A 20566-nucleotide genomic window follows, 5' to 3' on the forward strand; every position below is an offset into this window, starting at 1 on the left:
TAAGACACAAAAAAATAAATAAATTTAGTCAATACCTATGGGCTACAGGTATAGATACACAAAATAATACATTACACAGGGTGGTTGGTTGGTGGGAAACTAGTTTTAATAAATAATAGTTAAATGTGAACTGTGCATGCTTTTTTGTGAATCTAGATCGCGCATCTACGTTAACAGAAACTATGACTTGATTGTAGTTGGTTCTGTGCTCTGTGTCTCGTTGACAAGCTCACAGTGGTCAAACAAGCCGACAGTTATCTTCTGGATTTCTCTAAGTGATCGTATCATCTATAATGAGATTCGTAGAAGAACGAAGGTAACCGTTAAATCCCAGCAGTTTGGAAAGATGAATTAGCAGTGGAGAGGTGGCCGATGAGGTCTTAAAGTTCTAGACCATAGACCGGCATGCTTAGGGAAGAAAATCCACCCCTCAGGTGAGTAGACAACCTTGGTAGTATCGTTGTTAGACTGGACGCAGGCTGCTTCCAATTGGTCCTATTGGAATCTGTGGTGGAGGCCTATGTCCAGCGGTAGATATCACATGGCTGAAGTAACGATGGTGATGATGACACATTCAACGCTGTTATTTTTAAAAGTAATAGTGATAAAACATTAACCAAAGCATAATCAAGATTGTAAATACTGGTGAATGTATTAAAAAGGTTTATAGTTTTAGAGCGCCGTAACTAACATCCCAGGATGATAGATAGAACATGTGAAAAAGCACAAAATCTTGCTCAGTACGTATGATTTTGTATTAAAAATAATTCTGTAGCAACTCTATTATGACCGGATGGTATTTAATGCCACAAGTATTAATATTCATTTAATTCTTAAAGAAATTATGTAATACTAAAATAAAAGTCTAGATTTTTTAATTAAAAAAGTTCCATTTTATATAATCAAAATCAAGTCTTCAATAAAATATAACATGTTTTAGATTTTTATCTTATATAATTGTAACGTAAAACTTAAAAATAAGTTTAACAGAGGTGGGTAGAGCAGACAGTTAATAATAACTAAATATTCCGGACAATAGATTATTCACAAGCAGCGGGCAGACAATCTCCAATGTACACAGCCGCCCCTATATTCTGCTCTCTGGGTTCTGAATTATTTTCTTTTTTGTTAACATTAGAAATTACGGGATCGTGTGTATTTTAAAGGAGAGCTTAAAATCCCTTTAAGTAAAAAGAAATAATAGTTATTCAAAATTAATTTTCTCAAAAACTTACTAGTTTTGACATATTACGTTATATTGAAACTAAAATTATAAAATAACAAACAGTAGCAGATATTTTGTCACCTAATGTAATGTCTTATTTTAAGACTTAATTATGACATCAGTTTTTGTGTGTTATCTCTTTCAAGTAACTAGGCTCTAGGGATCCCTTGAAAGTTTTTTGTTAAGTTGCTCGGATGTTATGACAATTGGGTGGACACTTCATGGAGTGACTGAGTGCAAACTAGGCGTGGGTTTTCTTTTGAAACGCGTTTAACATTTTGGTACGACGGTGCCCAAGAGCCAAAGAAAGTCCACCCATGTCTTGCTGCCAAGATTCAGATTTCTTTGGCTTGGTTACTATATATCAAATATTATTAAATTGTTCAGTTTTATTTAGATAAAAATGTACTAAAAATTGCAAACGCATTGATTTTATACATTGATAAAGCCGATATATTTTCAAATAAAGAAAAAAATATTTCTGATCTGTTCTAAGAAAGACTTTGATATTTTTTTAAAAAATATATTTTTATTTATTTGTGGTATAATCCAGCGGCTATTTTTTTCTTATTGTTAGTCGTTTCTACATTTTTAAAATACTTGTCTTAAAAAAACTTGACGGAATCGATGACAAAATAGAAAGACGAGTTGACTTCACTTGATCAGACCAACGGGTTGGTAATCGACGACATGGTCTTTGACTGTCTACTTTCCCTTCAACTAGTAGTTTATAAAAATAGATGCTGGTCTATGAGTTATGTGGCCAAAATAACAAAAGACTCGTTTGTAATATATTGATAGACCATATGATTCGACTAACCATAAGAACGTGTCTTAAGCTACGTTCAATCGGACAAAATTCAATAAACGACTACATCTATTTATATTGAATTTAAATTGTCTTCTTAAAGAAGTTTACTTAGTCCGCGAATAGAGTTTTCAAATTGGTTCTGCTAATCGGTTTTTGCGAGAGAGTTTAAGTTTATTTGTCCCGTTTATGTCGTCCAGAAGTCCAAAGCTTGCGTTGTTGTATTAAACTATATACTTAATTGCAACTGGTTGTTTAAATACAATTATTTTACATAGTATCGGAAGTTAAGCGAAATGTATGAGATATAAATAAAACCAAAATACTAGACAACAATATTTTGAATAATAAAATTGTTTAAAGTCTTGATTTGCCTATAAATCGAAGTCAAGCAAAAATCAGCAGTTAGTTTTAGGGACTAGCTTAAGAAAGTTATTTAAAAACCTGATAATAGATGACATATTTTGAAATTATTAAAGCTGGATATGGCTAATGGCTAATGGCTTTATGAGTATATATTCAGAGGTTTCTCAAAAAGATTGATCGTGATTTTCTATCTCATTAACAATGATTGATGGAACATCACACTCAAAGTATTTACTTTTGTGCCATGCAATAATTTTCGAAAGCCGTGGCTAAGATTTTTCTTATTAATTTTCGAGAGTTAGCCGCTAACTGCTCTATCATCAGATTTCAGATTGACGTTGATTTATGGAAAAAACCTATTTCTATAATATTTTAGTGTCATGTAGGCAAAATTTAGCGATTTATTACCAATGTATTCAAAAAAATTCTTTAGAATCTTTAGATGAATGTGTTAATTTAACGCTAATTTCCGTTATGATTTAAAACATGCGTTCTTTATACATTATATACAAATCATCTTTAAGTCTCAATAAATTCAGTAAACATTTTTTTTATGTGGTAAATTTAAAAAATCTGTCTCATTATCCCTCTAAAGTTAAAACTGTTCATAGTTTAAATTAGTTCTCTTGCCTAGCGAGCTAAATCTTCTGATCCTTCCTTATTTTCATGGCCTTAATCTCCTGTCTTATTACCTTGATCAATGGCAATCCTAAGTATAATATATTACTCAACGTACGTGAAGACGATGAAATGTCATCTTGGATAAGTAAAAAGTTAAGACATATAATGAATTTTGTAAAAAATTGATACGAAAATTTCAAATGTAAAACCAGATCTTGATTTTAAAATGAACAAAATTCAGATACTTTATTTTATTAATCGTAATTTATTTTAAATTAACAGAAAATTTAATATATTCCATAAATTTTATTTAATGTAATGCTTTGTAATTAAAAATAGTAATATTTAATGAATCCCCTTGTGTGACAATGTTAATTGAAAAAGTTCCTCTACAAAGAACAGATTTAATTATGCGATGAATGGGTAGAAGGTCAACAATTTGTTTAAAATTGTTTGCGGACAGGTCAAATATTTTTAATTTACAAAATACTAGTGAAAATGAAATGTAACTTATCAGCACTAAACTTAGCACCTTACATTAATGCATTGCATCACATATGTACAGAGTTGTTAACGGGCATATTTTACCAGTCATATCTCTTGGCACATAAAATTATTAAAATAAACAAGAATGTTTATTTGAATAATTTTATATTCTGTAGACTAAGCGACGAGGCCATGTTCGACTAAGTGGCACGTGATGTACAGAAAAAAGTCTCATATTTTCATTAGAAATCTCTAGGTGACCTGCGCGACTTACAAGATCCAATGTTGGTGCTAATAATAGACATAAAAATTCTTTGAAAATTTCAGATTACTTTCCAAAAAAATTTAACAATTGGGAATTTTTATTGGTTAATTTATTATTAAAATTTAATTATATCTTTTTGGTCGTGTTTGATTTATTTCAAATCCATCATTATCCCTGGAAAAAAATTATTATTACAGGGCAATGAAGAGAGCTATACCCGAAGTTTCGCAGAGTGATCAAATCAGAAATGAAGAGATTCGCAAAACAAAGAAAGTTCTTGACTGACGACTACGAGCCGGTAAACGCAGTGTGGGTGGGTTCCTCATTAGCTGAAAGCGAGCGGCGTAAGAGCCTTCATTGTGATGATCTTTGGGGAAGGCCTACGCCGTGCAGTGTTCATTTAATGGTCGACATGACGATAAGGATGATGATTATTATCTTTTTTAGGAACCTGTAAAAGTTCTTTACTTGTAGTTAAATACCACTGAATTGAAGAGAACTCTGTATAAAACATCATGCATGACAGCGTAAAATAAAAGCCAAAATAAAATTAGTACAATAACGTTGGAATAACACATGTGTACGTGGACATATGTTGTATAACATGATGCGGCAGCTGGTGCTGGACACGCGCAACTTTCCTTTTAATAAAACTTTGAACACAAGCTTTCATACAACTGTATTTTAGTGAATAGTCGTAAATTAATAAATGACGAAATTTAATAACTCTATATTATATTCCCTAAAAAAGTAATACACATTTAATCATGATCAGTATAAAACATAAATACTACGATATTATTGCAATGTACTTAATATTTATGCATTGTGAGGAGAGGTATGAATAGTACTTCGTAGTCGTCGTTTGTAGTTTTCAGTTCATCGACGCCCACTGCAAGGCATAGGCCTCCCCCAAAGACATCTATGGGGGAATATACAATACTACGTTGCCGCCCATCTTCTGGAAACTTTTTTGTAAGTGGTTTCCTATATAACTAATGCAGTGGTGTACCAAGAACTTTTGCCGCCCGGGGCGATCTCCAGTCTGCCGCCCCTTCTATTATAAGTCAATCAAATAGTGGTTTCTTATAGATTAATACACATAAATAAATTATTAAGTTATTTAATCAATATTAATTAATACACAGAGTAAATTTTTTTAGACATATGTGTATGCACTCGTAAACATATTTATATAATATCTACTCTTCTTTCTAGCTTTCATACTAGAAAAATCGTGTATAATGCTCTCAAAATTAAAATTATTTGTAATTTCTTGTTCTATTGGCAATATTGCAAGAGTTTTTGGTCTTAATTGACTCATTGTAGAACGAAGATAATTTTTTATCAACTTCAATTTTGAGAAGCTTCTTTCGCAACTACCGACACTGATTGAAATTGTTAAAAAAATTCTTAACAAAATTACAATGTTGGGAACAGAATTTTAATTTATTATTCAAGAAAGAAAATAAATATGAAATGAATATATTGCTTTTTACAACTATAAGTTAATTTAAAAAATGCCGCCCCAAGGTAAGTGCCGCCCGGTGCGGACCGCACCCACCGCCCCCCCCTAGGTACGCCACTGAACTAATGCAAAAGTGTGAATTATACAAGACTGCATCCCGAGAATCGAACCTGCGTTCTAAGATCGCAAGTCTCACTACTCTAACACTGCCCATATGTTTTTACCTCGTAGTCACTTTTGTTAAATTTATTATTTTAATATTAAATAAATGCAACACAATTGATATAGTCGAAGTAAACTATTGTGTTTCTTAAACTATGCATATAAGCCATCAGTATTTTATAGTAATAATAGTATAATAAAAGCTACATTACTTAGGTAAATGTTCTTTAAGTTATGTTGAAGTAAAATGAAATATTTACCTCTTATTATTTTAATTTCTTGTATAAAGCATTTACTGGTTCGATTTGTTCAGAGAAACATGATGTACCTTAGGTTGTCAGTTATTTGTGTATAGTCAAACTGTAGTAAAGACTTTTAAATAATATATTTTCATTTTATGGCTATTTAAGGAGCATATTTTTTATTACAGTTTCCGATTTAGATTAACTTCGAAATTCAATTAAGTTTTTTTATAACTACATTTATTATTTCTAGTTATATATACAAATAATAATTGAATAGGCACAACATTGCAAAATAAATAGTGTATTTAAATATTACATAATATTTGAAAACTTAAAGACCATTAAAAACGTAGTGAAAACTTTATTAATCCCTGTAAAGTGTAAAAATCAATCATAAAAGATTTTAAAAGAAAACGTGGTTTTCGAAATAAAATCTTTGTTAATAACATTCTACGGAGACGTGTGTTCAACTAAAGCAAAATATTTTTTCTTAATAACAAAATTGCCTCATAAAAATATAACCGGTTCGAATATTGTATATACATAGAAGTTGTAACTTAATCGGTGAGACACTTGGCTCGTCTTTAGTGGTCTGAATGCACATTTTTCATAGTAAGATGTACAAAATTCAAGATGAGCGGGTTATACAAACGTGTTGTTCAAAAATAAACAAGTTATTGTAGATTCTTTCAAATATTTCTTAATAAATAAACTACTTTTCTGTGAGAAATATATTTCATATTCACAATCAGTTTAGACTTAGTACGTTCACAGCTGACCATAGGCCTCCCCATAGATTTTCAATAGAACCCATCAGTTGTAAGCGATCTGCATTTACGACGATTTTGTATTTTTATTAGTAACTCTTAAAATGATAATTATTTTTTTCTTTGACGCTGTTTACCGGCATAAATTGAATCTCAATGCAAACATCATCACCCATTATGTACTTTATGAGTTAAGAAATATCTGAGAGAGTAAAATCCATAGTAACTTCAACATTAACTTTTTTTATTTAATTAAAATCTCGAACTGTCCACATTTAAAGCGCACGGAAGTGCCATAATTTGGCTAAAAGCGGAACGACGTCAGCGTCCCGAAGAGTTTTTAATTAAAGCGAGAGACATAAAATCAAAACAGCCACTCAAACTCAATGTGAAATGTAACCCACGTAGAATTTGGAATGACTTATTGTTTTGTTTCCTTGTAGTAACAAAAGTTTTATTTTAATATATCAATAAATTTGTTTTATGGTAATGAAGGAAGTTTCACAAGAAAATTTAAATAAAAATGTAAGTGCTTTTAGTATAACGACATTTAAAAATGATTTGAATAATGGGTTTGGAATGTAAAAAATATCAAAATCATGACAAACTTTCTAACCAATGTTATATTCAGCTAATATAACATTAGATGTATTTTTTATATTCGCTCGTCTCAAAATAACTTCTTTGAATATTTACAACACTTTCGTAACTACTAACGATTTCGAGAGATTATAATTTTTTGTACGGATGAGTATTTATACATAATATTTACGACCACAATTAGTAGTTAATATCTAACTAAAAAGGATCTTCGGACACAACAAAAAACTTACCAAATATATTATTATAATAAAATAAGCGTCAACAACTATTTCAAATTGAAGTAATCATCTTTTACTAGAAAATAACAAAATGAAGATGAATAGTACACCTATAGCAGGATTATGGGGAAGAAACTGCGTTAAATAACATTTATATTCCATTAAAATAAAGAATTACCTGCATAATTTACTAAAAAGCGAAAATGCGGAAAAACGCTGACTCGAATAACGGACACTTACGAGTATATTGTTGTTTTTATTTTTCTTTAAACTAAATACTAAACTCACCTTCTTCATAAAAGACATAACGTTCGTGGGGATCATGTTGGCGTTTTTCTGTTTCTTTTTGTTACTTCACTTTCATTATCATCACACCACTTTGGTATCACTACACTGTACTACCACACAGCTAAATATAGCTCAAACGAAGCTCAATCAGGTATGAACACAAAAAGATCAAAACACGACATTTTACGCAACACTTTGTTTTAACACCAGCACCTGAAACAAAAGAAATATTTTTTTATATAATCGTTATCTTACAGGCACTAGGTATTTTTTGCATAGGTAGACCATCGTGTCGATTATAAAAAAATAGAGATTTCCAGTATAGTTATTGACCTATTGAGATGACCTATTTTATATTTCAAGGCGCAAAAGAATGTGTGGTGTCGTGGAGATGTTATATTTTAATAACCATACTAAACAGGTCACTTCTTGTTCAAAAAGATGCAAAACTTCTTATTTATATTATAATTTTAAGGCCCAAGTAATTCTCTGGGATCTTCGTGCTTTACAGGGCATTTTGTCAAACTTGTATAAAAGCTAGAAATCAGAAAGAAGACATATACCAAAGTAGCAATCGCAAACGCTGCGTAACTCGTGATGTTATTAAAAGCTTTCATAGTTTCACTCTTAAGGACCACATTATATTGAATAAAATGAGTTTGTTCCGCAACTGAACGAAATGGTTGTTTAGAATGTTTGTCGTACTGGAATTAATAGTTAACGTTGATTGAAAGTGGCGCTGAGAGCGTTTAGCCCATGCCGTTTATTTATTAACTTAACTCAAGCTCACTGTTGTGAACGATTGCTCCGGGTCCATGATAGATATGCCACCGGATTGGGAGGCGACCGTCCATTCGTGCTGCATGGGCGGACGCTTCATAGAGCAACCAGTCGCAAGGGTCCTCCCATCGGTAATCTCTGCTCAGGTTGTTACTCAAATCAGATCAAAAGGTCAAAGGGAATTTATCATCGAATGCACTCTTTAGAGTGTCGTCATTTTGCGGCAAAATGTTTTTTTTTAAATAATAAACTCAAATTCAAGTTTTGCATTTCTTACATTTTACCAAAAATAAAAATGAATACCTTTTTGCCTTATTTACACCATAACTTGAGAACTACTTTAGCGATTTTATACATTCCTAAAACTGTGTGGGAGGTTCTCAAATAAAAACAATAAAAATTGCAAAGAAGCTTGAAAAAATTTAAAAGACAATTAGGAACCACAAAACGATTATATCAGGTTTACTGGTAGAGAGTTCCTAAAGGCATTAAGTCCGCCTTTACAATGATCCTAAAAGGGATGAATAAATAAATGAATAATTATTACACATTAAAATTTACTACGTTAATTATTTTATTCTACTTATTTTAAATATTTACTTGCGAAAGACTAAAAGTACCGTCTGTCGAGACAGCAGTAAGTTAAAAAAATGAGCAATAGTTAAACCAAACTTTAATTCTTTACAAATGAATCAAAAACATTCAGTTCAACAACATTACTTAACAAATAACGAACACTCATTCAGAGCTAAAACGAAATTAGTACATCAGCTTTTCTTCATAACTTTAAATTAGAGTTGGAATTTATAATAATGCATATACAGTAAGATTGTTAATAAGGTTAATCTGAAGTGCAGTTATTGATAATTGTAACAGGGTCATTCAAAACAGTTGTTGTTGGACATGAATTGGAAAATCCCTAAAAAAATATATTCTGAATCTGAATGTACATACCTCATTTGTCCGCAAAAAGCCTTCTATTTCCATCCGATATAAAGTGATCGCTTTAAAATATTTTACATTAATTTGTTTTTTTACTATTGGAATGCAACTGGCCAATAACTTCTGGCAGAACAGAATCTGCACGGACATGTGATAAACAATTTTTATTTTTAATATATAGTAATCGGAATTTAGAAACGCTTTTTCGTTCGATGTTTTTATTACGTTAATAATTAATTATTCCTACATAAAGTCTTATATAGGAATATAATATTTTTGCATGATTTGTACATTAATTGATCATACATTAATTGACAGAGAATGAGTTATACTTTTATCGTTTTAAAATTAGTGCTATATGTTATGCTGAAAACTGTCACATGAAAATACGAAAATAATATAACATGTACAAAATATCAATCACTATGGAACTTAGACTATTAAATTAACGTCGAATATTTTTTTTATATTATTGGTTAATACTCTATGTTATAAGTATAAAAGGCGGTCACATTATAAGTGACATTATGGTATATACAATAACACAATGCACAAGATTTTTAATTACAAAGTTTTGGATGGTGTGTTAAAAAAGTCATTGTAAAATATGATATAACAACTGGCCTAGACATTTCACTAGTTATGGCAGCCTTATAGACTACGATAATGTTTGCGAACAACAATTTAACGGTTTGTTCGGCCGGGGTAAGTCTAGACTCTAGACGGTTTCTTACGATGCACCAGTGAACTTGCATTAATAATAAAATACGTGGGTTCTTTAATCCTCTTACTTTGCTTTTTTTAATATTTTCAACCTTCCACACAGAGTTCACCTGTTCGTGCCGATCGATAGCGAGGTATTTTTATACCTCCACCGTATCTGTACAGGATGACTAGTTATAGGTGTAAATGCTTCAAAGGGGTCAACGCTTATTTGTCAGCACCACGCTTTAAAACTTTTACATATATTTGCAATTACTTTGTATGAAGAGATAACTATGAAATATGTTACATTAATTTATTTTCTGAAAGTACAAAGCTTGCACGGCCAGATAGTGAACAATATTTAACATGCAGTAATCCTAATTTTAAAAAAAAACCTTCTTACTATAATTTCATTACGTTTTTATTTTTGAAACCACTGGTTTTTATAGCACGTACACATTAATTAATAGCAAAGCTATAGCATAACGCCTACAACTAATCATCTTGTATATATATTTGGACGAACACCTTGTAATAATTGAAACTGTAGATTAAAAATATATCTAAAATTAACAGTGAATTTAGTTCAATTTTTATTTTTTATAATTTACTACAGATTAATTAAATTTTGATATGTAGTTTTTGTAAATGTTTTACGCTCTGGTTTCGTATATTTTTTTTCTACACGGTCTGCGTTTTTGAAGACCTCTCGTTTCTCCTGCTATGTGAGGTGCAGGGACGTTACGTTTCGGACAAATGATTTTTTCCCTTTCTTCACAATACCTTTTCCCTTTCTTTTCTCCTTCACATGTTTTATCTTTCTTCATTTGTAAATCTTCTTCCATACATCGTATTCCATACCTTTCTCCTCTCATTTACATTCTCTGATCACAATTTAACTATACATGTAATAGATTTTTTGAGTCATTTTTATGCTATATGCTTTACACTTTATTTCTAGTTTTACAAACACTTACATACAATTCTTTTTAAAAAAAAACTTTATTTATTTGCCTGTATTGCTTTTTAAATAATTTTACTAACAGTTTTACTTACTGCTTTTATATTATATTTATATTGTGCGTTAGTTATTATTAAATCGAATACTCAAAGAGAAAACAAATTTAAAATTACTAGTAGTTGAGGAGGCATTAAATATGACATGAGTTTTTCTGTCATTAACATGTTATTTGCGGTAGGTAGATAGTTATTTAGTTTATCGAGTATGAGGTGACAGTAAAAGTATACAAATATCGAGGGCTTTTAACTTTCCGTGGTCTCTACTCCAGAATCTTAAGGCCCCAGCAGTTGTTTTACGCATTATACAGCCTGCCTACTGCCACTAAATCACAGTTTACGGTAGCTTGCAAATTAAATAATTTTAAAAAGTTTTACCAACATGTTAAAATTTTATTTCCTTTATTATTAATACTCTTTTAAATTAATTAATTAATGATTTACTCCATATATCTACATCAAGTAATAACGTTTATTAAGTGGACATTAATAACTTTTAACACGATATTTACTAACATAGAAATAATGGTTATCGTGATTTAAATGTACATTTTTTAAACACATAAGTATTCAAAAACATTTTTTTTAATAATAAAGATCGTGCTTAATAATTAAATTTCCTCGCCTGTTTGTTAAGTTAAATCACTAGTCTTGTATTTCGTCCTTGAAAAGAGGTGGCACAGGCGGCTGTCGCTGTTTGTGTTGTTGATATGTGAAAGAATTCTCGTTGTGAATATCTTTGTGGCTTTATTCGATGCAAGTCCGAAATAAAAGCCCTTGTTCTTGAAAACTCATGGCGGTATGCGACGGTATTGTCCAAAAAATTACTATACTTAGTCGGTAAAACATATTAGCATACGTAGGCTATTCTACTTCCTTTGTGTACGGAATTAACGTCAGAAACTTAAACGATAATGATCAATGATTATTTTAATAAATATGATCTTTAAGTTACTATTAATATAAAACTGATCTATTCTATTCCAACATTTAAGAATGGAGTCAAATGCAGTCTTACCAAGTGAATGTGACCCCAGGCGTACGAACCAGACAGCGAAAAGGAAGATACTCCGAAAGGCCGGGAAAGATGAAGGGATGATAGAGGAAAGACCGGGTAGCATCAGAGTTGTAAAACCCTGAAATCAAAGAGGGGGCAGAGATGTGGAATGGATGAGGCAATAAGTCTTGTTAAGAACGGACTTAAAGTTCAGGATTCAGTAAACAAAAAGTAGTAACGAATAGAGAGACAAAATGCATACTTTGCGTAACTAGAGATAATAATTTGATATCATCGATATTGGATTCCCCCATTTTAAAATTTATATTTAAACTTGGACGAACGTTCAGCGTCTGAGCTTCCAACAGCCAATTAGACGATTCAGTTATAACGCTCGGTCGCTGCAGGTTTCACATTCAGTTGGCGTAGTCAATTACCGGGCATAGTGAACTGTAAGCAATCCTCTCGCTCGTTCATCCTAAAATTGTAAAAAGCGAACGTGGGGTTTTTAAATATTTTATATCTGTTTTTAGAACGACCATGTTCCAAACTAGATGAAGATAACCGTACTCTTGATTTTGAGAGTATTAATGTCTAAAAAACAATGTTTTGAATTGAAGCAACAACTCTTTGTCAGTGCCGCCTGTGAGTCGTTATTTATACCCCCGAATAAGGCATACAATAATTTGATTACCCTCGACTATTAACGCTTAGCAATGTAAATATTAGGGAGACCGGAAAATAATGTCACTTTCTTAAGTTAAATTCACACGACTACCTTTTTAACAAGTTTTTATTTCTAACCAACAATATATTCACCTTCGTTATCAACAACCTTATGCCATCTAGAATACAAATTTTCAATGCCGGAGCGGTAAAAGTCAATCGGTTTTTCTGTAAAATATGTCGACTGAAACGACATTACTTTCCGTTTCCTCTAGTGTATATAATAAATATTATTTATATTTAATTTTACAGCGCGGTTACATAGACATAAAAATTTAGTAAAACCCATTGAGAGCAATATTTTTATGGGCTATGCAATTTAATATTTTCACACATAAGTATATATATATCATTTTTGTGTGTGATTGTCCGCTCTGAACTAATATTAATAATAAAACGGCGGGTCAAAAGCGTTCTGAATGCAATTTGCGTAAATATTTAGCCAGGACATTGAATGCGATATTAAATAGCGCGCGGGTAAGTCGATTACGTGAGTCTATGGCGCGGCCGGCTACGTTGGATTACACCGGATAATTGGAACGAGCGGTCACAGCTGGTTAAATAACTACCTACAACTTGTCTTTTGTTCTATTCTACGCTGTTTGCTGCGCTCGACAACTTGTGATTGGAGGTGAAACAAGCCGCAAACCTAACTTCGTCATCGTAATGCAAATTAAGATCTCCTTTGTGTTTCACATGACGTCGACTCTTTATCGCTAATCTATAATGTTAACTATTAATGTTCGTTAGTGAATAATTATTTATTCTTAACATTCCTGTTAGATCTTTCTGATATTGCGAAGCGTTTGTAGGCCGGGTTATTTTAATTGCGAGTAATAAGCCTCCCAGTGTATTCACTGGTTCGAGCTATATACATATACACAGCAGGCAGTCCACTAAACTAAAATCAAGAAGTAATACCTTATTAAAGAGATACGTATACTTGTTAAGTTTTGTTAAGACTCTAAAAAGTTAACGATACCAACGTTCTTCACAGAAGATTTGTTTATTTTAGTTTGTACATTGTTCATGATTGAACTGTGTTAGATGATGAATTAAATTAGTAATCAAATTGTTTGTTTCTTATACTTCTTCTTGTATATATATATATATATATATATGTGTGTGTGTGTGTGTGTGTGTGTGTGTGTGTGTACACGTCTGTGGCCACATCACGCAATACTAACTTTTTAGTGCCAGGTTTGGACTTATCCTCCAAGGGAAGGTTATAAGACTGCTTTCTATTTTATGAGAGTTTGTTATGTAATATTCGGATCGTTAGAGGAATGTCATATTATTACCAACGCAGTTAAATGTAAATTCCATCACGGCAGCAATTCAGATGCTTATTCGTAAAACATTTTCTTATAAACTTGTAACTGGACAGCCGTTATCTAAACGTAAGTATTTAACATTATCAAAGTTACGGTTAAAACACAACTAGCGTGAAGATTGTCACGTGTCTAAGCGAATTTAAGGTAATAGTATAATAAAACAACAATAATAATAAAACATTTAAAAAACATTTTAATTAAACTTACATATATATTCTTTTATTATTATCTAAATCCTTTGTTCCCAGGGTGGTTCACGAGAACCTGGCGAGACAAAAAAATGGGGGTGGATGAAAATTTATCTGCCTTTATGATTTATTATATCAATGTCATGTAAAATATGGTATTTTAAGAGGATAGAATTACTTATTTGATTGGTCAACTTTAATTTCACATTGTTCACACAGAACTGCTACCAAAACTGCAACGCAAATTTCTATACTTAAACCTTATTTTCAATTTTTTAGCCGAGATTTGGAATATGGTGGAAATATAACTAAAGTGTATAACACATATTTACTTGAAATAAAAATTACCGTGTTTTAACAAACGCATTTATTTTATTTAGGAAACTTAAAGCTTGACCTAAAATGGATATTTTAAAAGCTTTTAAAAATGTCATTACACCTGACGTTAAACAATTTTTTTTCAATATATTTTTTCACATTTTGGGACTACAATCTTGAGTCGTGGCAACTGATAATTAAATAAACAACCGTGTCTCAATATATATATATATATCAGAAAACACTCGTAGGTCTGTCACAGATAAAGCTATAACTAAATATGCTATGAATAATATAAATGAAAATAATATAAATGAATAATATGCTATAAATAATATGCGACTAATCTGTAAAATTCAACCTAATTGAGTAAACTTTGATAAGCTATAAGTTCTGTTACAAAGATAATAAATATTAATATCTAAATACAAATACGAGCCAGAAGTTTGTATTTATTTTGAATAAGGGACTTTTTTGGCCTCTAAACATGCAGTATACCTGAGAGACAAACCTTAGGGACTCTGCTGCGAACATTTCTGGGGAACTAAAATATTCGGCAATGATTTAGAAATTCTCAACGGGAGCAATTACGGTTTCAAAGATAAATAGAAGTGAAGGGTGGTTCGATTACGAAATTCCTGTTTTAATGAAAAATATTTTATTTAAATGGATAGATAAAATACTTATCATTAAAACTTGGTTAACTATCTATTAACTTAAAATTAGTTGAATTAAATATACCATTAAAGGTTAGGAAGTTACGTACCAGGGTATAAGACTATACCTTTTTAGAATTTTGAGTTTCTTGAGGCATTATCGAACAGGGCCTAAAGTAGACATCAACAGTAACAGACCTCGGATTTTTTCTGTAATACAAATAACTCAGATCATTTTGAACAAATGTAATAAAATTTTAATTTTATTAATACTTATAGACATTAAGACTGTGAGTTTATCACATGGCAAATCATTTTTATACAAAGGAAGTTATGTGTTTATTATTTTGCTATAACTTGATGTTTATAACATGAAGTTAGCAACAAGCAATATTTTAAGTTCTGTTAAAACTATATCAATTTAAAATTCAAACAAATCATAAATATTTGCACTTGTTTTCCAATTAGATTTTAAGAATATTTGGGATTTAAAATAAAGTATTAAGTTGACATGAAATTAACATATTAGTAAAGTAGGTAGTTGTACATACTCATGGCTTTCGTGGACTATCATTGAAAGGAGGTCCATCATTGTTCTATTTTGCATGTAATTTGAAGTTTTACTATTTTTGCAAGATTGAATATACAAATCTGTCACTTTTATTTAAATCATTAATCCAAGATATCTAAACAGAATTAAAGGTAGTTTTTATTATTAACCACAAAATAATTAGAAGAAAATAAAACAGTCTAATATAACATATTTTATTAATATTACCACTGTAGAACTGATTATGAAATTATACTTACTAAAACAGAGGTACAAATAAAATTTGGAGGTTGACATTGTGATAATAAAAGTACTTCAACTTAAGATAAATTTAAACTAACAAAAGATTAGTGATTTTCTTGTGCATATCTCAAAAATCAAGATTCATATCACAATTTAAAATAATTTTACAATGACAAACTGAATCTTGTATAAACAATAATTTGTGTACAAATAAAATTTGGATGTCTTTGTCTTTAACCTAAAGCTAAAGAGGAATTTTAATGTCAATAGAAAAAATAATGAAGTGCACACTTCACAAAATATTCACAACAGTAAAATCAAAAGAAAAAGAAAAGAAATGAAGTATGTTTCTACAAACAAAATTATACACAAATTATTTTATAAAATGTACAACTGGAACTAACAGGTTAAAATGCTAAGAAAATATAATAACACAAGATGGAGAAACTTCCTGGAATTATACATTTAAATCAGCAAATTAAAAAGTAATGCACAATCAACAACATATGTATTAAGTTTTGTCACACCATGTCACACTTTTAACATCATTAGCTCCACTGGTCATAATTCACCTATTACATTTATGAAGTTTTCATGTATACCAAAAGAAAAGATGAATTGCCTATTACATCATGTCATTATGGCACAGGAAATAATTATTTGGGTAAATAACTTTTTGTATAAGAGTCAGTGAAGCTAAAACAGTTATTTAATAAAATCCCACATATTCACAATAATAAATGATTATTGCTAATATCAGAAGCTCAAACATTTGTTCCTTCACCTGGTTCTGTACTCAACAAATGAACAAAAGTAAACTGACTTCAACCTCTTTAATGCACTTTCATTAAAATTAAAATTTGTATTTTAATCTTTATTTGTCACCAGTGTTGAAAATGCTTTAATACAGATGTACAAGTTATATCTTTAATTAGGTACAATTACATTTCCATTTTGAAATATAGTCATCTTTCCCCACTTAATTTTTTAAATAGTGACAGAACCCAAATTGTTAATCAGCCATTATTGAAAAAAGTTTAATAGCGAACTTGACACCTTGTCTCTAGATACAACTATAATTTATTAACATATAATCATTTCATTGAATATTGTTATAATGCAAATAATATCATGATACAGGTTAAAGTCAGCTGTTTTTAAATTTGCAATAATTTTTACAAGTCTTTTGCAATTTCCACTCTAAAATATTGTATAGTCTATGAAAAATTACACCATTGTTGAATATACAAAACACTAAGAGATAGCCAAAACTAGTGTTTCACCACTCTGCATCACCATTAGCTTTTTGAAAAACATAATCCTTGCCACCTAAATTCATGATACCATCTTTGAGATAAAATTTCCATTTATTTCTACTGCGAGTTATTTTGTCATATTGGCATACAACCACATTGTCAGTATCAAACATGTCCCCGGGTTCTTCATCAGACACATCATCACCTGAGTTAAGGGGTTCTTCTTCAGCCCCTCCACTATCATCTCTATCCTCCTCTTCTTCCTCTGCACGCTCTTCAGCTGATTCTTCATCTTCATCATCATCAGCTCCACCGTCTTCAGAGCCATCGCCGACATTTGAGCCTTCATCGTCAGAAGAGTCCATAGCTCCATCAAGTGAAAATGGTGCGGCACCACTGCGACCTCCTCCACCACCATCAAATTCATTTTGCTGCCCTGCGAGGGCAGAATTAATGTGTTGTTGTAATAAGGTTGCAGCTAATGGTTGTGGTAAATTAATAGTAGCATTGATGATAGGTCCAGTCAAGACCTGGTGTAACTTGTTTCCATTAAGTGCTGATGCCGGTATCTGAATAGTAAAAGAGCGCGGCTGTGATCCAGGTACTCCAGGCTGTGCTGGCAGTGTTAATTGCACTGGCACTTTATTGTTAGGATCTAATACGTGGTGAGCATGTGCACCGGTAATATTGGAAGGTTGACTCCCATGATCTGCTCCCGTATTTTGATGACTTGAACTCTGTTGAGCCATGTGTGCATCAGGCCTTTTAGGTATTATGTTGCTTCCATTTGCTTTTTGGAAATTCTGTAAAACAGGTGGTGGGGGAGGAAGTATAGGTTCGTCTGGTTGCGGTGGATCCATCGCTCCGCTTGCGGCAAGTTTTGTTTTCCATGATTGTTTTAGCTCTTGTAGTACTTGCTCATCCACACCGTCGTCCAAGAAACAATCGCGCACCCCGGCTATAACATCATCTATTACTGTACTGTATAGTTTCAAAACGGTCAGTTGACTCATCGTCATCTTGATGACAGTTATGTACAGAAATTCAATAAATAAAAAAATTTAACCTTTGGAATATACTGAACCATAAATCAGAATATAATAAAGTGAAAACGATAATTAAAGCAAGAAGAAGTGAGATCGTCCCTGGTAATCACATCTCTTCTCAATGTCAACCAACATTTGAGATTACACAGCCATTATGGGGAAAATATCAAACATACTTCTTGAACACCCTGAATTAATAAGAATTACCATGAAACGTTCAGAAAAATGTTTAAACACTTCATAGTAAATTTCACAGCTTTAACACAAATTTTGACAATTGACGACTAAAACATAACCTACAAACAAAAAGCAATATTTGCCAGAGTGCAAATACTGTCTATGGTTTGAACGAAGCAAGGCGCATGCGCGAATACAGCGCCACTTCAACACTCAGTTTGACGCTTGTTTTTTACACTAGCAGTACAACAGCGAATTTAAAATTAGCAAAATACGTATTTTTAAAAATATTTAAGTTTTAAAGCCATACTTATAGTCACGATATGAACTATGACATTTGTGTACACAAATGAATATTTATTTAATTGAAGTAATAACAATTATCAGTGAATATTACACTCGAATGTTAGATAATTTTATATTTTTAAAAATAAATTTTATTTACATTAACAAAAAGTCTGATATGCAATATAACAAAGTTTTTCATATTTTTTAAAGAAATTCAAGACATGTTTAATCACAATTTATATACATTTATTTGTAATATTTTTAGTTTAATTTTTTCGACAATTTAGTGCTATATTATACTTAGTGATCTAATCTCATTGCTGTTGAAATTACATTACATCAGATAAAAATGCGACTAGTTGTTTTGATACACTTCTCTGGTGTTAATTTAATACTATTATTTCACAGAGTGGCTAAAAATATGTGAAGTCTAGTGCTATCGCAAAGAGAAATCAAACCTTTTCTGTTCTGATGACCAATTCCTTTTTTGTTTTAGTTTTCCAGGCAAAGGTGACTAAAGCATCATCTTATTGCGAGTTTGACTCTGACGCTCTTTCATCATGATTGTTTTCGCACGTTGTTGTCTTAGGTGATCTATTTTTATTCACCAGTGATGAATCTTACCGAAAATGGTTAGATTTTAACGGGGACTCGCAAATGAGAAATTCATTATTTTCTAGGAGCTCGAGTGACACCGTAAAGTTGACATATTTATTTTGCATATCCACACTTTCAAAAAATAAGGTAAAGCTGTTATTTAAAATAGCATAATATAAACATACCGTTTTTTTCCAAAATTGCATCTAACTTATTCATAATTGATCTAGACTAACTTCTTTTATGTCAAAATTGCCGGTTAGAGAATGCCTGAAATTTTATAATAATCTTTCTAACAATTCATTCAGATTATAAGTCTTACCACATTTTTGCAGGTTGTGTCGCGTTCGTTGTAAAATTTACCTACTATTTTTTTTAATGATCAATATTAATTTTTAAATTTTTAGCCTGCCAGAAAGATTTTATTAAAATCTTTTATCTTTGAAATATATAAATTGGATTCTCGACGTATATACAAAACTCAAATAAAATTAGTATCTAAAAATTGTGCACTTCTGAAAAACGTTTAAATATACAAATTACAAATAAATAGACTTAATTTTTACGGTAAACAAATCGCGGATATATGTCATAGTCATTGTTCAAAAAGAATAAATTTTGAAAATAGGTAATGAATATGAAAATATTTAATATCAAAAATATATTTCTTGTCTGCTTTTATAATCCTGTGGATTCTGTGGAGTAGCGGTAAGAAAACACCGCTACGGGATTTTATTCCACGGTTCTTTGGCGTGGCATAAAGTCTGTTGGGATAGAGGTCATGTTTTAGACTGTTAATTAATATTTTTTATGTTAAAATGAAGTATAGCTTTGAAATTTTCTTAGGCGATAGCAAACACTTTAAGTTTTACTTAATTGTTATTACTAAAATAATATAACAATATCCATAAGCAAAATCTTACAAGCGCAAATTAATTATAATAGAACTATTTTTACTGTTTTCTGATAACTTAGCCAGAAACCTAAAAATATTTTTATTTAGCTATAACAATAAAGAGTAGGTACCTGTAGGCACGTCAGGAAAATATATGCCAACACTGAGAAATTCATCAAGATGGAGATCGGGGCTACATTTGATTGGCACTGGACGATGTTGGCCGTTTTGGCTTTTACAGCTTTTTGGACTCTGGGCTCGCGAATCCGAAATCCATTTTTATTAATCCAATTTTAGCACGCAGGTCGGAGACCTGAGTCCGACGAAGC

At 31.2% G+C, this 20566-nt stretch overlaps 1 protein-coding gene across 1 annotated transcript; it reads right to left on the reverse strand.

Moving 5' to 3' along the window:
• Nucleotides 1-16011: 16011 nt before the first annotated feature.
• On the reverse strand, nucleotides 16012-18565 carry TfIIA-L (transcription factor IIA L). The gene has a single exon (XM_068762252.1). It carries the CDS (start codon nucleotides 18251-18253, stop codon nucleotides 17258-17260), a length of 996 nt encoding a protein of 331 aa, XP_068618353.1. The 5' UTR covers nucleotides 18254-18565; the 3' UTR covers nucleotides 16012-17257.
• Between the last annotated feature and the right edge of the window lie 2001 nt (nucleotides 18566-20566).

Source organism: Battus philenor, unplaced genomic scaffold, assembly GCF_028537555.1.
Source record: "Battus philenor isolate CCGP_79_NKW_IND1 unplaced genomic scaffold, ilBatPhil1.0.hap1 SCAF_16, whole genome shotgun sequence".
NCBI lineage: Eukaryota > Metazoa > Arthropoda > Insecta > Lepidoptera > Papilionidae > Battus > Battus philenor.